The sequence below is a fragment of the Rhinatrema bivittatum genome, chromosome 15 (genome assembly GCF_901001135.1).
Source record: "Rhinatrema bivittatum chromosome 15, aRhiBiv1.1, whole genome shotgun sequence".
NCBI classification, from domain to species: domain Eukaryota; kingdom Metazoa; phylum Chordata; class Amphibia; order Gymnophiona; family Rhinatrematidae; genus Rhinatrema; species Rhinatrema bivittatum.
In genome coordinates, this window is record NC_042629.1 from 53774164 (window position 1) to 53795259 (window position 21096).

The 21096-nt window shown below is 43.9% G+C and overlaps 1 protein-coding gene across 8 annotated transcripts in view; it reads left to right on the forward strand.

Annotated features, from left to right (window-relative positions):
* Positions 1-21096, forward strand: part of ARHGEF10L (Rho guanine nucleotide exchange factor 10 like) — a 187199-nt gene that overhangs the window by 127842 nt on the left and 38261 nt on the right. For all 8 annotated transcript variants that reach the window (XM_029577849.1, XM_029577852.1, XM_029577845.1 and 5 more), the window contains 7 exons: positions 6304-6449; positions 7937-8118; positions 11520-11635; positions 12959-13086; positions 14812-14912; positions 17454-17575; positions 20484-20570. In XM_029577849.1, the coding sequence (XP_029433709.1) occupies positions 6304-6449; positions 7937-8118; positions 11520-11635; positions 12959-13086; positions 14812-14912; positions 17454-17575; positions 20484-20570 (882 nt within the window). The remainder of the gene's footprint in view (positions 1-6303; positions 6450-7936; positions 8119-11519; positions 11636-12958; positions 13087-14811; positions 14913-17453; positions 17576-20483; positions 20571-21096) is intronic.

A 21096-nucleotide genomic window follows, 5' to 3' on the forward strand; every position in this document is an offset into this window, starting at 1 on the left:
AAGCCCCAACTCCGCCCCTTTTTTCTTTTTTGCACGCACATGTACGCACATAATTTGCAACTTTTAAAATATACATTGTTCACACGCAGCCCAGTTACTCTCATATATGGGCCTTTTAACGTGAGCAATGCTTTTAAAATTCGCCCCTATGTAATCATATCATATCAAAATTGTGCACAATAGAAAAACACAAAACATACATCTATAAGTCCATAAAAACGTACTCCTCATTTAAGAGTTGGCATTGTGTGGCGTCTTGCAGCCTAAGATATTACAGTAGCTTGCAGTTCATTGCCACAAAGCCTTTGTACAAGCTTTTTTTTTTTTTGTCTTTGGATTGTACTTAAGTTACTGCCCTGTTCATGTGGCGTACCTGGAAAGAGCTGTCCATGCTGCTGTGTGGCTAGCCCTTTAGCTAGCCAAACATCAAAAAGTTCCGGCCCATGGATAGATAACTTGGAAGTGAGGGAAGTGGATGCGTATGCTGCCAACTCCCCATGTGGGGAAGCATCCACGTAGTGCCATCAGCTAACATTATTAACCGCTAAACAATATTAACGGAGTAATACGTTAAATGGGCAGACAGCCTCTTATCGGACAAAACAGTTTTTTCATAACCATATGCTGAATGTAGAATCACAGAAGACAAACATAAATATATATTATTAAAACTCCCAAAACATCAAATAGCAAAAAGAACTGGAAGCTGTTTCAGTAACAGAAGTGGATTTCCACCAGCATCCCCTAAATAACTTCCATTTACAAAAATAATAAAAACAAGGCATTACAGTTGAGAATCAACAAGCCCACTACAAATATAACATGCTAGAATTAAGAATAGGGAGGGTAATTTTGTTCCAGCCCACATAGGAGGTACCTGCATATTTCACCCAAATTTTCAAAGCAGACATGTGCATAAGTCTGCTTTGAAAATGTGCATGTTGTCATGGTATACACACAAATATATATTGGTCCTAAGCAGTTGTAACTTTCTGCGTGCATATTTACATGCCTGCTTTTGAAAACTGAAAGCATGCACTTAAATGCTTTCCCTGCCCCAGCTCTGCCCCGTGGAATGCCTCTTGCTAGTGTGGTTAAAAGTGTGTGTGAAATGGGGTTTCGTATGTACTTTTACATGCACAGCCCCCTAATTGATTTTCTGCATGTAAGTTACTTGAAAATTAAGCCCTAAAAACATGCAAAATGATCAAGCATAACAAACCATGAAACCAGGTAATATAAAAATACTAAATAATGGTAAACATTTCCCTCTGTTGAAAAGGAAGCTGGAAAAGCCAGGTCTTACTGCTCTATGGAACCCTGCTAGCCTTATAGGTCAGAGAGCCAAGGACCAGCATAGGGAAAAGCTCTTTTTCGCAAGCTTAACCACTTGCAAAGAAGAGGTCTGAAGAAGTGCCAGGCTTTGCCTGGTTTATAAGATATGAGATGCTTTGACAAATAAGTTACTCCCAGATGATGTAAGGCTGTGAAAACCAAACTTTAAATTTTATGCGATAAGGGATTGGGAGCCGGTGAAGTGAATTTAGGAGATCCATTAGACTCCACAGAAAGGAACCTGCTATCAACCATGCCCATCCTTGGCCTTTCATAACTTAATTTTTTATGACTAGTCCCAGAGGCCATTTAATTGATCTATAGTTAACTTTTAAATGAGGCCAGTGCTAAGGGATTAGTAGATGATATTTCAACAGAGCTGCTTATCTGGACTGATCAATTTCTTATTAGCTTCACCTTCGATTTATAGTGAAGCAGGATCAGGTAAAGATAAAGTCAAGTAGAAAGCGTGGAGGGGAATTATTTAGGATACCAGCTTTGTTGGTTGTTTCCCCGAGATTAACAGTGATTTATTGGGAAACTGTTGGAATGAAACAGTCACGGTAATGTTAGATCAAATTGTCCCATTGGAGGAAAGTTAAGTTAAACACATGTAAAAGGAGGAGGAGACATTCTGGGCTTTCGGGAGGACTCTGTTGCAGTAAGAGAAAATAAGAGGTTTCCTAGCATGTAGCAGATGGACTCAGGACCAATAGGTATAGTGTGCTCCTGATAGCAGCTGGAGACGGAGTCAGATTTCAATCTGACGTCAGCACTACATATACCCGTGCAGGAAGCTCTGCTCTTCAGTATTTCTCTGTCTCCTTAGCAGTTCGGGACTATACACACGCTTGCACAACGTTAGAAAATCCAAACCAAAAAAGAAAATTCCAAAATACAGAAGAAATAATCTTCCCTTTACAGAGGAGCCCTGCTCTCCTGCGGTGATACCTAAGGGTCCCTCCCCCAGTTGAGAATTCCTAAGGTGATTTCCGAGATCCCTCAGAGGTAAGCCTCGGTCCGGTAGCCGGCTCCTGGCGTGGACTTAGCTACCAGGAACGGGAGTGGCTGAAAGGCAGCAGGTGCAATACCGAGCACGGAAGTGAAGGTAATCTCCCTCCCCCCCGAAGCCGGAGACCGCCCAGCATGAGTCCAGGAAGCGCCGAGACAAGATAAGGTAGAAAACTTTTCTTAAAGTCTCCGGTCTCCGAGGCTCGGATAGCTGCACAGATTGTCCTTCCGGCATCTGTTCAATCGGGTTGAGCAGCCCTATCTGGGCTAGACCCCGATCCGGCGCGAGGGTCCTCCCACGTGGAGACCCTCCGGGGGGGCTGCCATCTTGCCTATGTGGTCGCTGGCGCCATTTCGCCCCCTTGATCGCCGTATTGACCGCACAACTGAGCTGTGCGCACAGCCGCGAGCCCGGCGCACAAACTACACTGTGCGCACATATCTGTGCCATGCTCACAGCAATGCGCACAAAGGTGCCAGGCGCATAGCGGCATGCTCAACGGTGCCGGGCGCACAAATAGGCCCATACACACAGCAGTGCGCATATCTACCAACCTGCATGCACATCTTTTGAATCCCGCATGCACAGTGTTGGCGCACCCGGAACGCACAACTAAGCCTCCCGGCGCGCGCATATACGCGCACAGACGAGTTTTGAATGACTCCACGTGCACAAATCATGGCACCGCCGGCCAAGAAAGCCAAGGGACAAGCCCTCTGTCCAGCCTGCCACCTGAGAGCTGCGCAACACGAAGTGGCTACTGCACTGTGCCTACAGTGCGAGGCAAGTCTGGGGGAACCGAATCAAGGCCCTCCTCTGCCAGTAGAGGAACCTAGCTCCACCATGAAGTCTTTCTTTGCATGGTGCAGGTTTTTTTTTGTTTTGTTTTAAGTTGAGCCCTTGACGAATGGAAGACTTTACAGTCAGGCGTAAAATTTGATGGGATAAAAAGTGCGCCTTTGAGAACACAGGGATTTTTTGCATTGTGGGGTAATAGATAATAACCTCATCTTCATGGAATTTACATATGATGAACGCTATTAGCTATGCGTGTTGTGGACGTGCTGATCCCCTTATTGCATCGGGGATTATGGATGGACGACCAAACCGTGTGTCCAAGCATTCGTTAACCAGTCCGCAAGGCTCAGCCCATAATATTGTATCAGCCTTTCTGAATGCCAGCCAGGCAGGGTCGTGAGCATGCATATTTACACTGTAGCCATATGAGGTGAGGAGGGAAAAGGGAAATTCTCCCTATCACTGTGAACAGAATGAGAGAGAGCTTCCTGCTCCATCACATCTAATAACTTTTAAATCTCAAGTCAGAAAGTCCTGTTTCCAGCTATGTCACCACCCCAGTAGCAGTTGTTTGGACTTTTGGTGAGGTCATCAAAAAGTAGACAAGGTCCATTAATTCTATTGTCATCAAAAGCAATAGGGCCATTTCTGATGTTGTTGTAGGGGGCATATTTTTGGAGGTGGGGTTGGGTTGGCTTGGACTTCTGGTGATGTCATCAGAAGGAGGTCAGGAATCATTTTCAGTGATGACATAGGGGGTGTGGTTTGGGGAGCAGGAGTGTGTGTTTTGGGTTGGGAGGGAGGTGTGACTTGGGGCAGAGCTACTTCATTCACTATTATGGGATGGAAGGGGCATGGGCAGAGTTATAGACATGGTGTGGGACAGGCTGGGGTGTAGTTTGGGCAGGAGGGGTGAGGGTTGGTGCAGGGCTTGAGCCAGTCTACATCTGTTTGCTTCTGTGGGAGTGGGAATGGGAAGAGCATGGGTGGATTTATGAGTGGGAGTAGGTGTGGCATGGGCGGGGCCTGTACAAGAAATGAACACTAATTGACCGATGTCAATTTTGATTAATGGTGTACCCATTCTACTACTAACACTTACCTCTTGCACCAAATACTGTGTTCCCACTAAGGACTAGGTCTAAAATAGTTTCCCCTCTTGTTGGTTCTTGTACCAGCTGCTCCATGAAGCAGTCATTTATTTCATCTAGGAACTTTACCTCCCTAGCATGTCTTGATATGATATTCACCCAGTCAATATTGGAGTTATTGAAATCAATTTGTACTGTGCTGCTGATTTTGTTAGCCTCCCTAATTTCTTTTAGCGTTTCATTGTTCATTCTGGCCAGATGGATGGTAATATACCCCCACTACTATTTTATTCCCTTTTTTTATCTGGAATTTCTATCCATAAAGATTCAGCATCACATTTTGTTTCCTGCACTTTTATCCTGTGTGACTCAATGCCCTCTTTAATATATAGTGCTACCCTTCCACCAATTTGTTCCATCTTATCATTTTTATATAATTTGAATTGTGATATATTCCAATGGTTATCCTCCTTCCATCAGATCTCTGAGATGCCAGTTATACCCACCTCTTCATTCAGTTATATACACTCTTATCTCTCCCATTTTATTTTTTAGACTTCTAGAATTTGTATACAGATATTTCAAAGTATGTTTTTTGTTTGTACTAACAATCTGCTTATCAGTTGACAGGGGTAATTTGTAAGCTTTCTGCTCTGTCTGCTCTTTACTTAGGCACCTTGTCCACTTTAGCATTTATTTCAACCTCTCTACTAGGATGTCCTAATTTTACTTGTTTGTTAGTATCCTTCAAAAATAAATTATTCTGAACCATGTGCTCTGAGTGACTGTCTGCTTTCCCCCATCATCTCCTTTTTAAAGGTTAGTGCCAGCAGCCTGGTTCTACTCTGGTTAAGGTGGAGCCCATCCTTTCGGAAAAGGCCCCGCCTTTCCCCAAAATGAAGCCCAGTTCCTAAAAAACCTAAAATCCTCTTCCCTGCATCATCGTCTCATCCATGCATTGAGACTCTAGACCTCTGCTTGCCTCTGAGGTCCTGCATGTGGAACGGGGAGCATTTCTGAAAATGCTACTCTGGAGGTTCTGGATTTCAACTTTCTACTTAAAATTCTAAATTTGGCTTCCAGAACCTTCCTTCTGCACTTTTGTAAGTCATTGGTACCCACGTGTGCAAGACAGTCAGCTCCTCCCCAGCACTATCTAAAGCCCTATCTATGTGGTGCGTGAGATCTGCCACCTTCACATTAGGCAGCAAGTTACTAAAGTTCTTGCAGGACCCCAATAATGTGATCTTGATTTTTTTTTTATTGTTGGAACCAACTATCTGTGAGAGGTCCCACAGAATCTCCAGCAAGGGAATGTCAGTCAGGTCTGTGGCCTGAGCAAACTGTTACAGGCTTGGAAGAGTGGACCCTAGAGTTGTTGACAGTCAGGACCATTGCGTGGTACAGAATCGTGAGGCAAAGATATGGTCAGTCAGGCAAGGTCGAGGCAAGCAGAGTCCATTCAGAAGCAGAAGACCAGCAAGAATCAGAGCAGGCAGCAGACAGAAGCAAGGTCTAGAACCAGGCTGGGTCTCAATTGGAAATCAGGAACAGCCAGACACAGAGAAATGAAGAATCAGAACCTGTAGCTCAGGGATCAGCCTAGAGAAGTGAGCTAATGGCATTAGTATGCGCCACTAGAAATCCTGGGCACTGGCCCTCTAAAGCTGGTGCGTAGCTACAGGCCCTTGCTCAGAACAACAGGATACAGCAGAAGAACAGGACACCTAGAACCATGCTGAGAGACCCCAGCAGGTCATGGGACACAGTACTGGGCCCCGGACCGAGAGGTACAGGACACTGACCTCAATGTGGCACTCCATGGTCTGTGGCATATTATACCCAGGAACACCTCTTTTTAACCCATGTAAAAGTATACATGATATGCAAGTTTGCACATACTATTAGCCAGACTAAGGAGTGCAACTTTCAGCCAGGCCAGTTTACTCCACATTACGTTTCTGGCCTGAAGTTTGCTGCTGTAGCTGTTTCTCCTCTTTCCCCATAGATTATATGCAGTTTTTCTTTTCTGTTTCTCTCATTGCTGTTTTCCAATTTTCTCTCCAGATGCTGAGCTCAGGCCAGTACCAGTTGCTGCTGTGTGAGACTTTGACAGAGACTGTGTATGGAGACCGTGGGCAGCTCATCAAGTCTAAGGAACGCAGGGTCTTCCTGCTCAATGATACGCTTGTCTGTGCTAACATCAACTTCAAGTAGGTCGCTGACCCTGGTGGAGGCTCCCTGGCCCCCCTTTGCCGCATGAAGGAGGAAAGCTCCCTGGCCCAGCTCCCTTCTTCCCTTGCTGTTGACAAGGGGAAGTTTGACTCTCACTGCCCACAGGAGTGAAGTGCCCTGGTCCAGCTTACTCCCTCTCCACAGGCAGGGGGAAGCTCCCTGATCCTGCTCCCTCTCTCTGCTGCTGACACAGGGTGAGAGTACTCTTGAGTGTAGGTGAGAGCAGCAGGATTATTTTACCGGAGTGTCCAGGGATTGCTGGCGGAGATAATGTTAATAATCAGTTTGCTGCTCTCTTCCTGGCGGCAACCAGGTGGGTAGCCGCAGGGCTGAGCTCTGTGCTGGGTGTAGGGCTAATTGCAGAAATTGACCTTTTGGGAAGCGGAACAAGGAGACAGAGCTGGTGTTGGATGTTGGGTTACATTTATGGGAGATGGCAAGATGGGGGCTCAGTATTGCTTCTAGAATTTCAAATAATTCCCACTGTATGTGTTCAAGCTTCTGATCCCTGGGTGCCTGGGGTGAGGGTGATACAATCTGTCCTTGCTCCAAGATTCCTGGTTACCCCAGAGTGAGAGTAATGTGATTGTTTCTCATGCCTGATGCACGTTTGCTTGGGGTAAGGTTGATGTGATTGGTTCCCACGTCCTGAGATGAGAGTGATGTAGTTGGTCACGTTTTCTATTATTTTTCTTATCCTGTCTTTCTGTGCAACGATTCAAAATGTATTCCAAAAATAACATGTACAATTTCAAAATTCAAAAAATTAAATAAAACACACAAAACAATATTAAATATTTCTACTCCAGCCCCAGTAAGGCCCAATGTTTGACTGGGATGAAAGTGTTGTGATTGGTTTCCGTACCCTGATTCCTGGTGCTCCCTGGGTGAGGTTGATGTGCTATTGGTTCTTCCCCTCCCCCAATCCCTGGCAGCTCCAGTGAGAGGGAGATGTGATTGGCTTCTGCATACTGATCCCTGGTTGCCTTGGATGATGGCGATGTGATTGATTCCCTCACTCTGTTCAGGGTGGACTCAGGATGATGTGATTGGTTCCCATACTGGACTGGGAATGAGGATGATATGATTGGTCCTTGCACCCTTGTCGGACCCATGGTGAGGATGATGTGATTGGTTCCTGCAGTCTATTCTCTGGAGGTCCTAGGGTGAGAGTAATGTGATTGGTTGCTCCACCGTGGGGGTCCAGGGATGAGGATAATGTGATTGGTTTCCGTACTTTGTTCCCTGGTGGCCCGAGGGTGATACGTTTGGGTCCCACACCAGGATCCCTGGCTGCCTGGGGTCAGGATGATGCAACTGGTCGCTTTATCCTGATTCCTGGTGGCCCAGAGATGAGTGTTTCTGTGATTGATGTGCAGGTTGCTGTTTACTTTTCATTTATGCTATTGTTTTGAATGAATGAATGAATCATTTTCAGAGTAATGACTCTGAACTCCTCTTGCAGGGGTCAGCTGGACATCAGCAGCCTGGTGCCACTGGGCCCCCGATACGTGCTGAAGTGGAGTACATCACTGCCCCAGGTCCAGGTGCTGGAGGTTGGACAGGAGTTCAGCGCTTACGAAAAAGAGAATATCAGTGAGAAGCATTTAGGTATCAAGAAGCCCTCTTTGTCTGGGCAGTCCCACAGTAAGTAATGCACTGCACCCCATCCCACAACTCCCACAGTATCAAACCCCACCCCCCCACCCCGTTCTGCCATACCCATAGTAAAGAACTGCCCCCCATCCCGTCTTTCGGTTAAAACACTCACCATTTCCACAGGAATCCTCTGCTCCCCATCACAAACTTTCCACAGTGATGCACCCCCATCTTCCATCCTACCACTCCTACTGCAACACACTGACCTATAACATCTTTCTCATAGTAATTCACTTTCACTTGCAGTTTTTTGTGATATCGAGGTGTTTGGTGGATTCTAAGGGGCAACAGTGATGGTGTCTCCCACGGGGAGGAGCCTCGTAGGGAACTGTGGCACCAGGCTAGACTCAGATGCACAAACACAGAGAATATATCTTTATTATGCAGCTTGTATGGTTCACCAGAAGTGGCAGTAGAGAGTGGATTAGATAGCAACAGTCTGTGATCCTCGGCGGAGGAGACCCGTCCCACAATGGTGTTATAAGGCCCCGATGCAGATATCCAGTGAGGCGCTGTAGGAGAGACAGACAGGCAGATGTTTTTACACACTCCCTTGTAGCTGAGTAGATAGAGTTCCCAATAAGCAGTAGAGAGAGGATAGGTAGCAACAGTCTGTGATCCTCGGCAGAGGAGTCCCGTTCTACAATGGTGGTGTAGGGCCCGATGCAGATAGACAACAAGGAGCTGTAGGTGAACAGACTGGGAGAAGTAGTACTCACTCTCTGTAGCTGATAGGTAGTGTTCCAGCAGGTAGAAGAATAGGTAGCAGGCACCAGGATAGACAGACAGGCCCTCGAGGAGCAAGTACCTGGATTCAGGATAGGCACCTGGAAATAAGCAAAGGGCCCCCGAGGAGCGGGTACCCAAGTTAGTAGAACCCCGGAGGGTGAAGATAGTTTCCAGCAGCAGAGCAGCTTCAGACCGGAACGAATCCAATCCATTGCTAACTCGGCAAGAGTCAGCAAACGGGCAACCTTTTGTAGTCGGAAGCAGTGATGTCACTCGAGAGGACGCCCCCGAGGTTCGCGCCAACATTGCTACAAGACGTGAGGCATGCACGCATGTGCCCTAGGAGGCCTCAGGTCAACATGGCGGGACGCTGCACCAAAGCCGCTCCGGGGACGCCGGAGGGTGCAGCACGGAGACACTTCGGATGCCATTCTCCCGAGGCTGGTGGAGAAGGCTGAAATAGAGGTGAGGCATGTCGGGCGAAGCCATCTGAGACCGATGGACGCAACACAGTTCCACCCTTTCACTACAACAGTAACACCTTCTACCCCCATCCTGCCACTCCCATGGTAATGCATCCCACCCCCCATTCTTCCACTCCCACAGTAACTCATTACTCCCACGATAACGAGCCCTTACCCTCATCCCACTGTTCCTACAGTCATGCATCCCTCATTCCATCACTCACACAATAACATCCACTCCCTCCTACAGCAGTGCACCCCTTATCTTATCACTTCCACAGAAAGGCACCCCCCACCTCCCATCCCTTATGTCTCACAGTAAGGTCTGCACATTCCTTTGTTTTAGCAGTAACATTTCCCCCATCCTGCCATTCTCTTAAGTTACCCACTCCCCACCTCCAATCCCTCCTGTCCCGTGTGATAAGTATCTCATCCCCAGGAGGTAGAGGATGTCTGGGGTGGATTTGCCGTCCTGTGGAAGGATGGCTTAGATCAGCAGCTTCTCCCTGCCACGTTAAGCAAGGGGGGGGCCTGCAATCCTGTCACACAGCAGAGTCCGCAGGGAAGCTCCAAAAAGACATCTGGTGCAGTAAATCATTGCGGTTGCTGTGTTAGTACAATTAAGTGCAGGGAAATAAAGGATGCAAGTAAAAATAACAAAAGTATATAGGTTGATATCTGCTACGGTGTCTGAGTGTGGGGGAAAGGTGGCTGCGCACAGCAATACCAAACATGCAGAGCAGAGAAAAGGAACTGAAGTCGGGAGGAATATTTCCCTAGACCGGCAAGTAGCAGCACTTTCCCTACTCAGGACAGCCCATCCACAGCTTTTCACCATCCTATCACTAGGATTCGTTGTGCCCCACTCCAGAATCTTGTACAAAATGTAACACCTTGGATTTAAAGGTATTAAATTGAAACTCGCTTTGAACTCTTCTGGTGGAAAAGTGTGTCATGAATGATGATGAGGAGGAGGAGGAGTGGATATTGTCTTATGCTCTAAACCTCTCACACACTTTCCCTTCTTATCCCCTCCCTTTCTGCGCCAGCTCCCATGCGCTCCCTCTTCCCATTCTATCCCTCTTCACATTGCCTCTTCTTTTCCCTCAAATGCCCTCCAAGGAAGAGATTTTTGTATTCCAACTGGAAAATATATTGTTGGTTTATAAGAAGAAGGGGTTTCTACTGGAAATCACACTGCTGCATTTCAAGAGGAAGCTGAAGTTGTAATAGACACTATTTTTTCCATAAAGAATGCCCATACATGGTAAATTTAACTAGAAAATTATGCTCCTTGGAATCTTGGTTATGTGATTTGTGATTTTATAGGTAAAGTTGTGATGGAAAAGATACAGAGAAGGGCAACCAAAATGATAAAGGGGATGGAAAGGCTAAAGTGGTTAGGGCTGTTCAGCTTGGAGAAGATATAGCTGAGGGGGGGATATGATAGAGGTCTTTAAAATCATGAGAGGTCTAGAACGCATAGATGTTAATCGGTTATTTACTCTTTCATATAATAGAAGGACTAGGGGGCACTCCATGAAGCTAGCAAGTAGCCCATTTAAGACTAATCAGAGAAAATTCTTTTTCACTCAACGCAGAATTAAGCTCTGGAATTTGTTGCCTGAGGATGTGGTTAGTGCAGTTAGTGTAGCTGGGTTCAAAAAAGGTTTGGATAAGTTCTTGGAGGAGAAGTCCATTATCTGCTATTAATCAAGTTGACTTATGGAATAGCCACTGCTATTAACTGCATCAGTAGCATGGGATCTTCTTGGTGTTTGGGTACTTGCCAGGTTCTTGTGGCCTGATTTGGCCTCAGTTAGAAACAGGATGCTGGGCTTGATGGTCCCTTGGTCTGATCCAGCATGGCAATTTTTTATGTTCTTATGATTGCATGTGTGAATGGGTGAGTACTCTGCTATATGGATGTATGATGTTTTATTTTTGTGTGATTAAATTTTATTATAATATTTGTGACATATGAGTATGTATTGAGAATTTGTATACATTATGGAGATATGTAAAACATATGTAAATTAATGTGTATTAAAATTGATAGTACAATAAAATATTTTATTTTATTTAGGATTTTATTGAAGTTGATTATATGCTTACCCTCCTGGCTGTGGTAGGCTCTTTCATTCCCCCAGCAAAATCTTTCCTTTCATGAAGCAATTATCTGTGTCTTTCCACCAGGCAAGATGTGGCTGGGCCCCCCTCGTCTCTTCCAGGAGCTTCAGGATGTGCGAAAGGACTTAGTGGTGGTAGAACAAATCACACAACTCATTGGCACACTTCATGGAACTTACCAGGTAATAACGAGATCCCCCATGCAAGTGAGATCCACCAACCACCTCTCCTCACAAAACAAGACTTCAAACCTACTTTCAGTGTAGCAGTGACAACCCCAGCCTTTTTCTCCCGTACTAATGAGAGACTCTTATTCTCCCCATTACCATACCAGATGGAGAAGCTGTGCAGGAACACAGGAATGCCACTTCATCGTATCCTGTGGTTCTATTTATTTATTGATTGATTCTTTTAACCCGCTAAATCAGAACAAGTTTGGTCAAAGCGGTGCACATAGTCATAGAAAATTCCAAACAATACTACAAAATACAAAATCATAAAAAAACATTAAAAAATCAAAATTCATAAAAACAATCATAAAATTGCTTAACTCTAATTGGCATAAAAGAAGGTTCCTAACACTCTTAATCCACTCAATTAATATAATCATGATGTTGTTTTCTTTCTAAAAATGAGATAGTGAGACTCCAGTCTCATTTCCTGTGGTAGTGAGTTCTACAACTCATTTCATTTTCAAATTTATAAACTATCTTTCTTAGGAGGTCAAGGCAGAAAATAAAACAGTTGTCATGAATAGAAAATCAACATATTAGATAGGTAATCCAAAAAGCATCAAAAACAAAGATAAAAAATGTAAACTGAAATATTGGCTTGCAGTAAAAAGTACAATATTACCAAAAAAAATAGCATAGTTAATGCACAAAATATAAACAATAGACCTAATCAAAACTAAAAACCCATATATCACTTAAAATAAAGCTAGTTAAAAAAGCTAGCTCTTGATTAGGTGTCTAAAAAGCAAATAATCAGATTCCAGTTTTGCTTCCCAAGGAAGAGTATTCTATAACTGAGGAAAAATGCATAAAGCCCTTCTCCTGTTTCCTTTCCAGCCACCTGATAGGGAAAGGGTGCGCAAGAAAGCTCCTTGGGTGAATCTTAATATTTGAGTTGAATTATACCAAAACAGATGATTTCTCAAATAGACTGGTTCTTCTCTTTTAGAGTATCAGAGTTTTGAAAGTTTGGGAGTGCACTGGTAACCAACACAATTCTCTCAGAATGGGGCTAATTCTATCTGTTTATGTCCTGATATTACTCTAGCAGCTGCATTTTGTGATACAGAGTTACATGCATGTGTGCGAAGCAGAAACACATTCATTAGGAATTTATCGCGAGGTACACGCATGTGCACACTGCAGAAGCACAGGGACATGGCCCTGTCGTGCCTCGAGATGTGTGTATATGCATAGTAATAGCAGAGGGATGCTGCTGTACTGCGTTCCAAGATACACACATATACACACACTAATGCTGCTCTTTTTCAGAACCTGAACGTAGCTGTAGCCCAGGATTGGTGTCAGGCTTTGCTGAGGCTTATCCGTGTAAAAGAGGATGAAATCCAGTCTGCAAATAAGTGCCTTCTCCGCCTCATGCTGATGGGGAAACCAGACAAGTATGTGAGATGTGACACTGAGGAAGGGCTATTGTAAAAGTGTGAGTCAAGCAGGTTGCTGGAAATTAACAATAATAATAATTAGGGCTTTTTTTCAGGGGGGTTCTTGCCAGTACTGGATACCTTTTTCCTCTATCTGCTTGATTTGCTCTGTGGTCGCTAAAAAAAAAAAATGTATCCTGCAGGTGAGTACTGGTACCTTTTGTGGAGATTTTTTTTAAATCTTTTCCCTCTTAATTGCTCCACAAAAATAGACAAAGATGAATTGGTTCCAGTACAATGCTGCCAGATTTATTATACTTGTAATATTACAGTATTAGAAGGAGAAGGCCACACTTTGATAAACTCTCAGTGAGCATTCTAAAGTCCATTACATACAACAAGACGTATATCTGTTTCTACATACAAAGTCAGCATGATTCAGCAAAATATGCCTTCTCCTAGCTTGTTATTTCAGCTTGACCAATCAATCTCATTTCTGCATTTTATTTCAGCAACATATGTCTTAAGTCATGATTATAAATAAGCATACTGATGTTAATTAAAAAAACAAAAAAAAAAGCTTTAACCAGAAAATGTGTACATGAAGACATGTTTAGCTCACAGAAAACATGATTTGTGTTCCTCAAAGTTGTGCACACAGAAGTTGTGCTCTTAAAAGTTAGGGACACAAGTTTTATGCTCCTCGAGGTTTGTGTGCACAACTTTTAGGAGCCCATCTTTTATGCACACAAATCACACTCTGAACACAGCAATGCATGCAAACCATGTTTTATGTGCAGAAACCATGTGCTTTATGCACATAAATGCTGAGTATAGGATCCTGCACCACAAACTCTAGGTTCAGCTCCACAGACTAACACTAGTCTCATTCTGACCAGGTGTTAAATTTCCAGCATTAAGAAAACATGAGTTAAGCCTATGTACCTCTTTACATTGGGGAGTAATAGCTAATCCTTTGATTAACATGAGGAGCCCTAGCCCTAACGTATGTATACAGTTTTATGTCTGTGCACACATTTGTTTGTGCCCTAAACCTCTTATGACATTTGGAATAAAGTTGTATGCACAAATGCATGCAAAGCCACCTGCTAATGTGCGTATAACCAAACACATTTCAGAGCCATAGCAGGGGAGGGGAAAGAAGCTGTCTGCATTGAAGGGAGAGACATCAATGTGCATTTTTCTTGTCTGGTAAACTTGTATGTATCCAGTCTGATGTTACACTAGGACTTCCTGAGATATTCCTTATTCCCATGAATATCCCAAGATAGCTTTAGAAAGTCATCTGCCTTCAGCTGTCTTTCTTTCTGTGCCCTGCAAACTAAAGCAACCTGAGGTTAATTTAAAGAGACAGAGGCTGGAATGTGAGTGCACAAACAGAGCAGCGCGTGTATCTGCTGAGGTGTAAATCTGCTGCCCAAGGAGGCAACTACAATATCATCTAGCTGCAGTTATATCCGCCAGAACCGAAAGTGGTGCACTGGGGCACATTTCTGGGATTTGAGGTGCAGGACTACAAATCTGAAGGTACTCTGAGTGGAAGTAACAAATGCATTGGTGTTAATGTATGCTAAAGGTATTGAATTCTTAACGAGCCCTAAAGTTAAAGGTTTGTTGCCTGAGAGCTGCTCCTTCCGTAGTATATGCGTGTTTAGGTGGTTGACAGAGGGTCAGCATAGACTTTTTATGGTCTAAGGATATTTTTCTGGTTCTCATTTACAGGTCAGGACGGCCTGTCAGTTTCATGGTTGTCTTCATCACTCCAAGCCCCCTGAGCAAAATCGCCTGGATCAACCGCCTGCACCTAGCCAAAATCGCTTTGCGTGAGTATTGCAGTTGGGAAAGCCGTTTAGGGCACGATTAACAGGGCTGTGTTTTAAGCAGGAGGAAGGACTGCTTTACAAGAGCAGGGGGAGGTGGGGATGGGGGGGGGGTTGCACTTTGAAGCCTGGCCCCCCCACTCATTCTCACAATCAGAAGGAAGTGTCGTGCAGGAGACAGCCCCACCTCAAGAGCTTTGCTTTTCTTAATTTGTGCTGTTGATGCTGTCTCGAACGTGGAAGCTCTGACACTCCTATAAGAGACTTTGCCCTTACTACAAAGCACCTATAAACCAAACATCTGTAGGTGCTTATAATTCCTTTAAAGGCAAGGATCATCAACTGAGTACTTTGACTGACTAAACTCCCTCTGGTGCTTTTATAAAGTTTCTTTCTTTTTTTTGTGCTCTTTTTTAATAGTTTTTTTTTAAGCACATGCAGCAATTTGTGTGATTATTAATGTAATGCCATATGTTTTGAAGGTACTTTTTAATCAGCCCAGATTTTCAAAGTGGCTGTATGGTCAACTGCTTGAACACTTTCTGTGATGCTTGGAGAAATAAGTGCAGAGATAAGTACAGTAATCTGAGTGGTACATAAAGAAGGCAATTTTCAAAAGCCCTTTACCTATGCAAATGGCTACTCACAGCATAAAAGAGCTATTTGAAAATTACCCACCCTGCATGTAAGTAAAAGTACACATATTGTACTCCAAAATGTGTAATTTTACCTGCATTAAGTGGAGTCATTCCTGGCGGCAAGGTTGAGATGGGAAATGTAACATGACTAGTTTTGCATTTTCAAAATTAGGTATGGGGTGTGATTTGCTTTTTTTCTTTTCATTTACATAACACAGCTTGGCAATTCAAATCCACAAAAGCAAGACTGTAGGTGTAGATCCACATTGTATCCTAACGCAAGGGATAGGCAGCTCCGGTCCAGGTGTGCTACAAACGGGTCTCATTTCCCATTTCATCTTGCTACATTAGTCCAGTCCAAAGAGGTGGATTTTTGTCCCCCTACCAGCAGATGGAGAGGCTTCCCCTGCCCTTTTTCTCCTCCCGCCTGCTTATTTTTGCATATTTCTTTAAGAGCTGTAAAAGAAAGAAAAAAAAAAAGAGAGAACCGGAGAGCTGCAGCAGTGGATCCGTTTGAGTGGCTGTAGCGTGCAGGCTGTTTGACTAGAACCTTGGGAGAGTGTGGACAGATTACCATCTTGCAGCGGCTAAATTCAATGTCTCTCTCTCTCACTCTCATACATTCTTTTCTTCCCAATTGCTATCTTTCTCCCTTTCTCATCCCTCCACCCCATCCCCCGCCATCCCTCTGGCTCTCTTCTCTCCCCATTTCTACTTCTAGATCCATGTCATCCTTCAGTCAACCACCTCTAGTTCTGCCATTCTTCCTTCACCACCTCTGGTTCTCTCTCTCTCACACACACACACACCCCCTCCATCATCACATTTGCCTCATCCCTACTCTAACCCTATTGCTAACTCTTTTGTGCCTTCATCGTCATTCTGGGTTTCTTTCACACAGACCCACCCATCTGGCTCTCTTGTTTACTTACCCCATTCCCACTAGGTCATTTTGCACTTCCCATCATTCTCTTTCAAACACACCCCCTCGCAGATAGTTCTCATGCACCCTCCCCCCCCCCAACTTGGCTGTCTCTCCACCCCTTTATCCCCCTGCCCCCACCACCCTAGCCTCAGTACTCTCACACCTGCTGCAAAACACATGGAACCACAGACCTTGTGGAAGAAAAAAGTGCCAGGCCGCCCATGTTGGCACTGCTGATTTCAGAGAGAGAGAGAGAGAGGAGTAGGTAGAGATGGGGAAGGAGACCAAATTCAACCCTCTCTTTATGCTCCCCCAGCATTATCTTCCCTTCTCACTTTTCCATCATTCTCCCTCTCTTGTGTCACACCTACAAGCATTCATTCCTTCCTAACCTCCCCATTCATTTCTTCTTGCAAGATTTCTCCTAAAAGCATTCACCACTTTTCTGCTTTTATCTCCTCTCTCTCCCCATAATAAAATGCTCTGACTTGTAGTCTGGGTGTCTCCTTCCCTGTTCCCCCTACTTAGCCCTTAGGTAAATCCCAGTCCTGAGATCCTAGAGAACTGATCCCCTTCAGTTCCTCCCCAGGGCCTGCTTGCTGACAAAAGGGTAGGAGGCTAGAGGGTGAGGCTGGGAAGGGGAGGGACTGCAGAGCAGAAAACAATGACTCTGCTTCCCTCTCCTTCTCCTATGCTCCTGTTTCCTCCCCCCCCCCCCCCAACATGCTGCCTGATGACATGGTGACAAAACAGGAAGGGAGGGGCTGAGGCTGGAGCAGATACAGCTTTTGCCTGGAATGAGCAGGAGATCAGCTTACCTCAGCAGGAGTGCAGGAGATGACCTCAAGAGTGAATCTCCCACCCGTTGCTGGACACTTGGCAGGTGTGAGAATGTTCTGGGCTCTTTTGGTCACAGAGAACAGATTATTTCATGCTCTTTCCTTGCACTTTCTAAGTCTGTTTTCTTTTCGTTGGTGGTAGGAGAGGAGAACCAGCCTGGCTGGGTCTGCCCAGAGGAAGAGAAGAAGATGAAGGCCCCATTTTGGTGCCCAGTCCTTGCATGCCGGTTGCCAGCCTTCTCTGCTAAGGCGCTGGAGATGCAGGTAAGGAGTGGAATGGGTTGGGGCAGTGGGACAGCTCCTTCCCGCCTTTGGAACTAGTCTCAGCAGCAATCTCAGGGTGTGGGCAGTGGTGCAACTTTCAAACTGCCCACATTGTTGCAAAGTTAATGAATATTTTTTTTACCTGTGGTCTTTGGACCAATTTTCAAAGTGAACGTATGTGACTACTTTCACTTTGAATATTGCTGTGGATACGTTTGCACCTGCTTTTTATAAGGGTACTTTTTCAGGAAAATAATACACACAAATTTGAAAATGCAATCCCATGCACATTGGTTTCCTCCCTCAGCCTTGGTATGCTCACCTGCTAATGTGGCTAAAAGTATGTGTGCTATGGGATGGTGTGCGTTCTTTTAGTTGGATTATGGGTAGGCAATTTTCAGATAGCCCTTTTTTCTTGGGTAAATTGGTATTTACCTGGGTAGATGGCTTTTGAAAATTGCCCCCTCTGAGTTTTATTCAAAAGCCTGAAAAAACAGGAATTCTCATGAGAAGTATTAAATCCAGCATTATTCCACTGTGCCATCTGATTGGTAAAAAGAAAAAATAGGGAAGGGAGGTTTGCATGATTTTGGGTTACACTAGTCACTGTAGATTAATTTCAATAAGGAAATCATCAGTAGTGCTTTGCAGAGGTTTTCACTGATAACATGATTAGTTAGTGTATCTCTTTGCTCACTGTGTCTCAGCTCCACTTGTGCTGTCACCTGTTCTCCCATTATCAGAGTTATCCCTTTGAAGAAATCGGAGCTGGATCCCATAACTTATAAAACTTTACTAAAGAGCCTAATATAAAACAAAAAAAATAAGAACTTAAGATAAGCCATGCTGCATCAGATTAAGGTCTACTGAACCCAGAAACCTGACTCCACCAGTGGCCAGTCCAGATCATAAGTACCTAGCGAAACCCAGAGATAGCAATAGCTTTCCCTAGCCTACCTGGCTAATAATATTTTATGGACTTTTCCTCCAGGAACTAGTCCAAACTTGTTAGTCACCTTGACCACATCCTCTGGCAACAGATTCTACAACTTGATAGTGTGCTGAGCAAAAAAGTACTTTCTACAATTTGTTTTACATCTTTGGTTGTTAGTTTCATGGAGTGCTTCTTGTTTTGGTATTTATTTGAAAGGATAAATAACCATCCTTTATTCACCTGTTTCCCTCCACTCATGATTTTATACATTTCTATCATGTCCTCTCTCAGCCATCTCTTTTTCAAGCTGAAGCGTCCTAACCTGTGTGGCCTCTCTCATCATGGGAGAGCCGTTCCATCCCCTTTATCATTTTTGTTGTTCTCCGATGGACAGCAGGATGTGACATCATCTGATGGAGACCGGCACAGAATGTTGATGTCAACGTTCTGTGCCAATGTCAAAGATTCTAGAGCTTTCAGCATGCTCTGCTGAGCACGTGCACCCTCCCTGCCCCCTAGGCAGAGCCCCTCAGTCTTTCTTTTTCCGCGGAGCTGTGTGGTCACAGCTACTGCTGTGGCAGTTATGGAGCTGCAGGTCTTTGTTTTCTTTCTTCCTTTTAAACCTTATGGCATTTATTTTGTTTTTCTCATTTTCTCCTTTCTCAAGCCTCTCTGCTGGCTGCATAGCGGGCCTAGTGCACCTTGCAGTCTGGCAGAGGTTGATCTCGCTCATATGCTGGTTGCAGCCAGGAATCTTATTACTTTACAAAGGAACCTTTCATCTGAACCTTTGACTTTATGATTTCAACCTGTATGGCATATTTATGTCATAGTACAGCTGGCGTACCAGGTTAAGGATTCTTATCCTGATGTCTCAAAAATGTGGAAGCCCTTCCTGGATAGTTTGTTTATTTAAAAATACTTACAGTATATTCTGCAACTTCCAAATTTAAAGTTTGTCCAGGGTGAATCACATAAGTTATTCTCCTGAGGTTGGCTTCAACCCCCTTCTCTCTGTTATATCTCTCTACTTTGATTATCTGTCTCTTCATTTCCAATTCCAAGTTATTCACCCTTGTTATAATGTAACTTTTACCTTCTGCTCCTAATCTGTCTCCTCTTTTGAGGTTTGACAAGTTACTGTTAATGTACTATCGTTCTATGTAAACCGAGTTGATTTGATCTGTATCAAGAAAATCGGTATATAAAATCCCTAAATAAATAAATAAAATAAATAAGTACATACATAATATATAAATACCAACAAATATATAACAAATCACACCCATACTTCTGATTTGTTCCATGTAAACTGCTACACGGCAGTAGTTATTACCGTTTAACTGTGAACCGGAGTGATATGTATTGTATACAGGAACTCCCGGTATATAAAATCCATAAATAAATAAATAAATAAAATATGTGCAGAGATTAGTGTTCCTCCATGCACATCCCATGAAAATCAAATCATTACCTCCAATGCAGAGAGACACATAGGCTTTACTCGTGCGTTAGTATTACTGGAAATTTAACTCCTGGTTAGAAGTTGATAAGAATGGGATGTTTTTTTCTCTTATTAATTTCTTTGTCCTTTTTGACTTCTATGTAAACATATTTTATTGTGAGCTGGATGCAGTCTTTTGGGGATCCAATAGGGTAGTGATGGGAGACTGATAGGTATACCTCTGACCTTGTGCTTTTGGAGGGATTTTTATTTGTTTTGTTGACAATGTGAAGTCTTGGTTGATAGGGTATATATTCCTGCATTACTTATCTATATTCTAAGCCAATTTTTGTCATAGTTTCTCTTTGTTTGTATTGATGCTACTTTGCTTTAATAAAAAATCTTTAAAAAGAAATAAACCCGAGGTTTAGATCCTGGCACTGTTGGGGGGAGTCAGATTTAATGTTTGTGTGTTCTATGGGTTGTTATTGATGTATTTAATGACTATTTTCTTTTTCTTTTTGCTCTAGCTCGGGGCTGCTGTGCACACACCTGTCCAGACTTCGTTGCTTGGTTTCTCTGCAGTCAGCACCTCTTTACCTCAAGGTTACCTGTGGGTGAGTTCATGTTAAAGATGACCTCTGCTATTTAGTGAATCTTAGTACCGGTAAGATGTACAAGGCTATGGATTTGTCATGGGCTTGGGAGAGAGGACCTGGGACTGCTGACAGACAGGGCCAATGCATGGTGCAGAAACGTGAGGCAGAGATGTGGTCAGGCAGGCAAGGTCGAGGCTGACAGTCTATTCAGAAGCAGGAGACAAACAAGGATCTGAGCAGGTAGCAGACAGAAGCAAGGTCAGGCACCAGACTGAGTCACAATCTGAAGTCATAATTAGGAACAGCCAGACATAGAAACAAAGAAACGGAACCTTTTGCTCAGACACTCGCCTGTAAGAGTGAACTTCTTTTTATGTTAGACCACTGCTGATGTCATCAGTCCACGCCACAGGAAATTCTGGGAGCTGGCTCTATAAAGTTGGTAAGTAGTTAAGGGAGAAGAAGAGCAAATATCAATACTCACCAAAGAAACTCCTGTGGTTACTTTAATGTATACATTAATACATTTTATTATAAGAGGGAA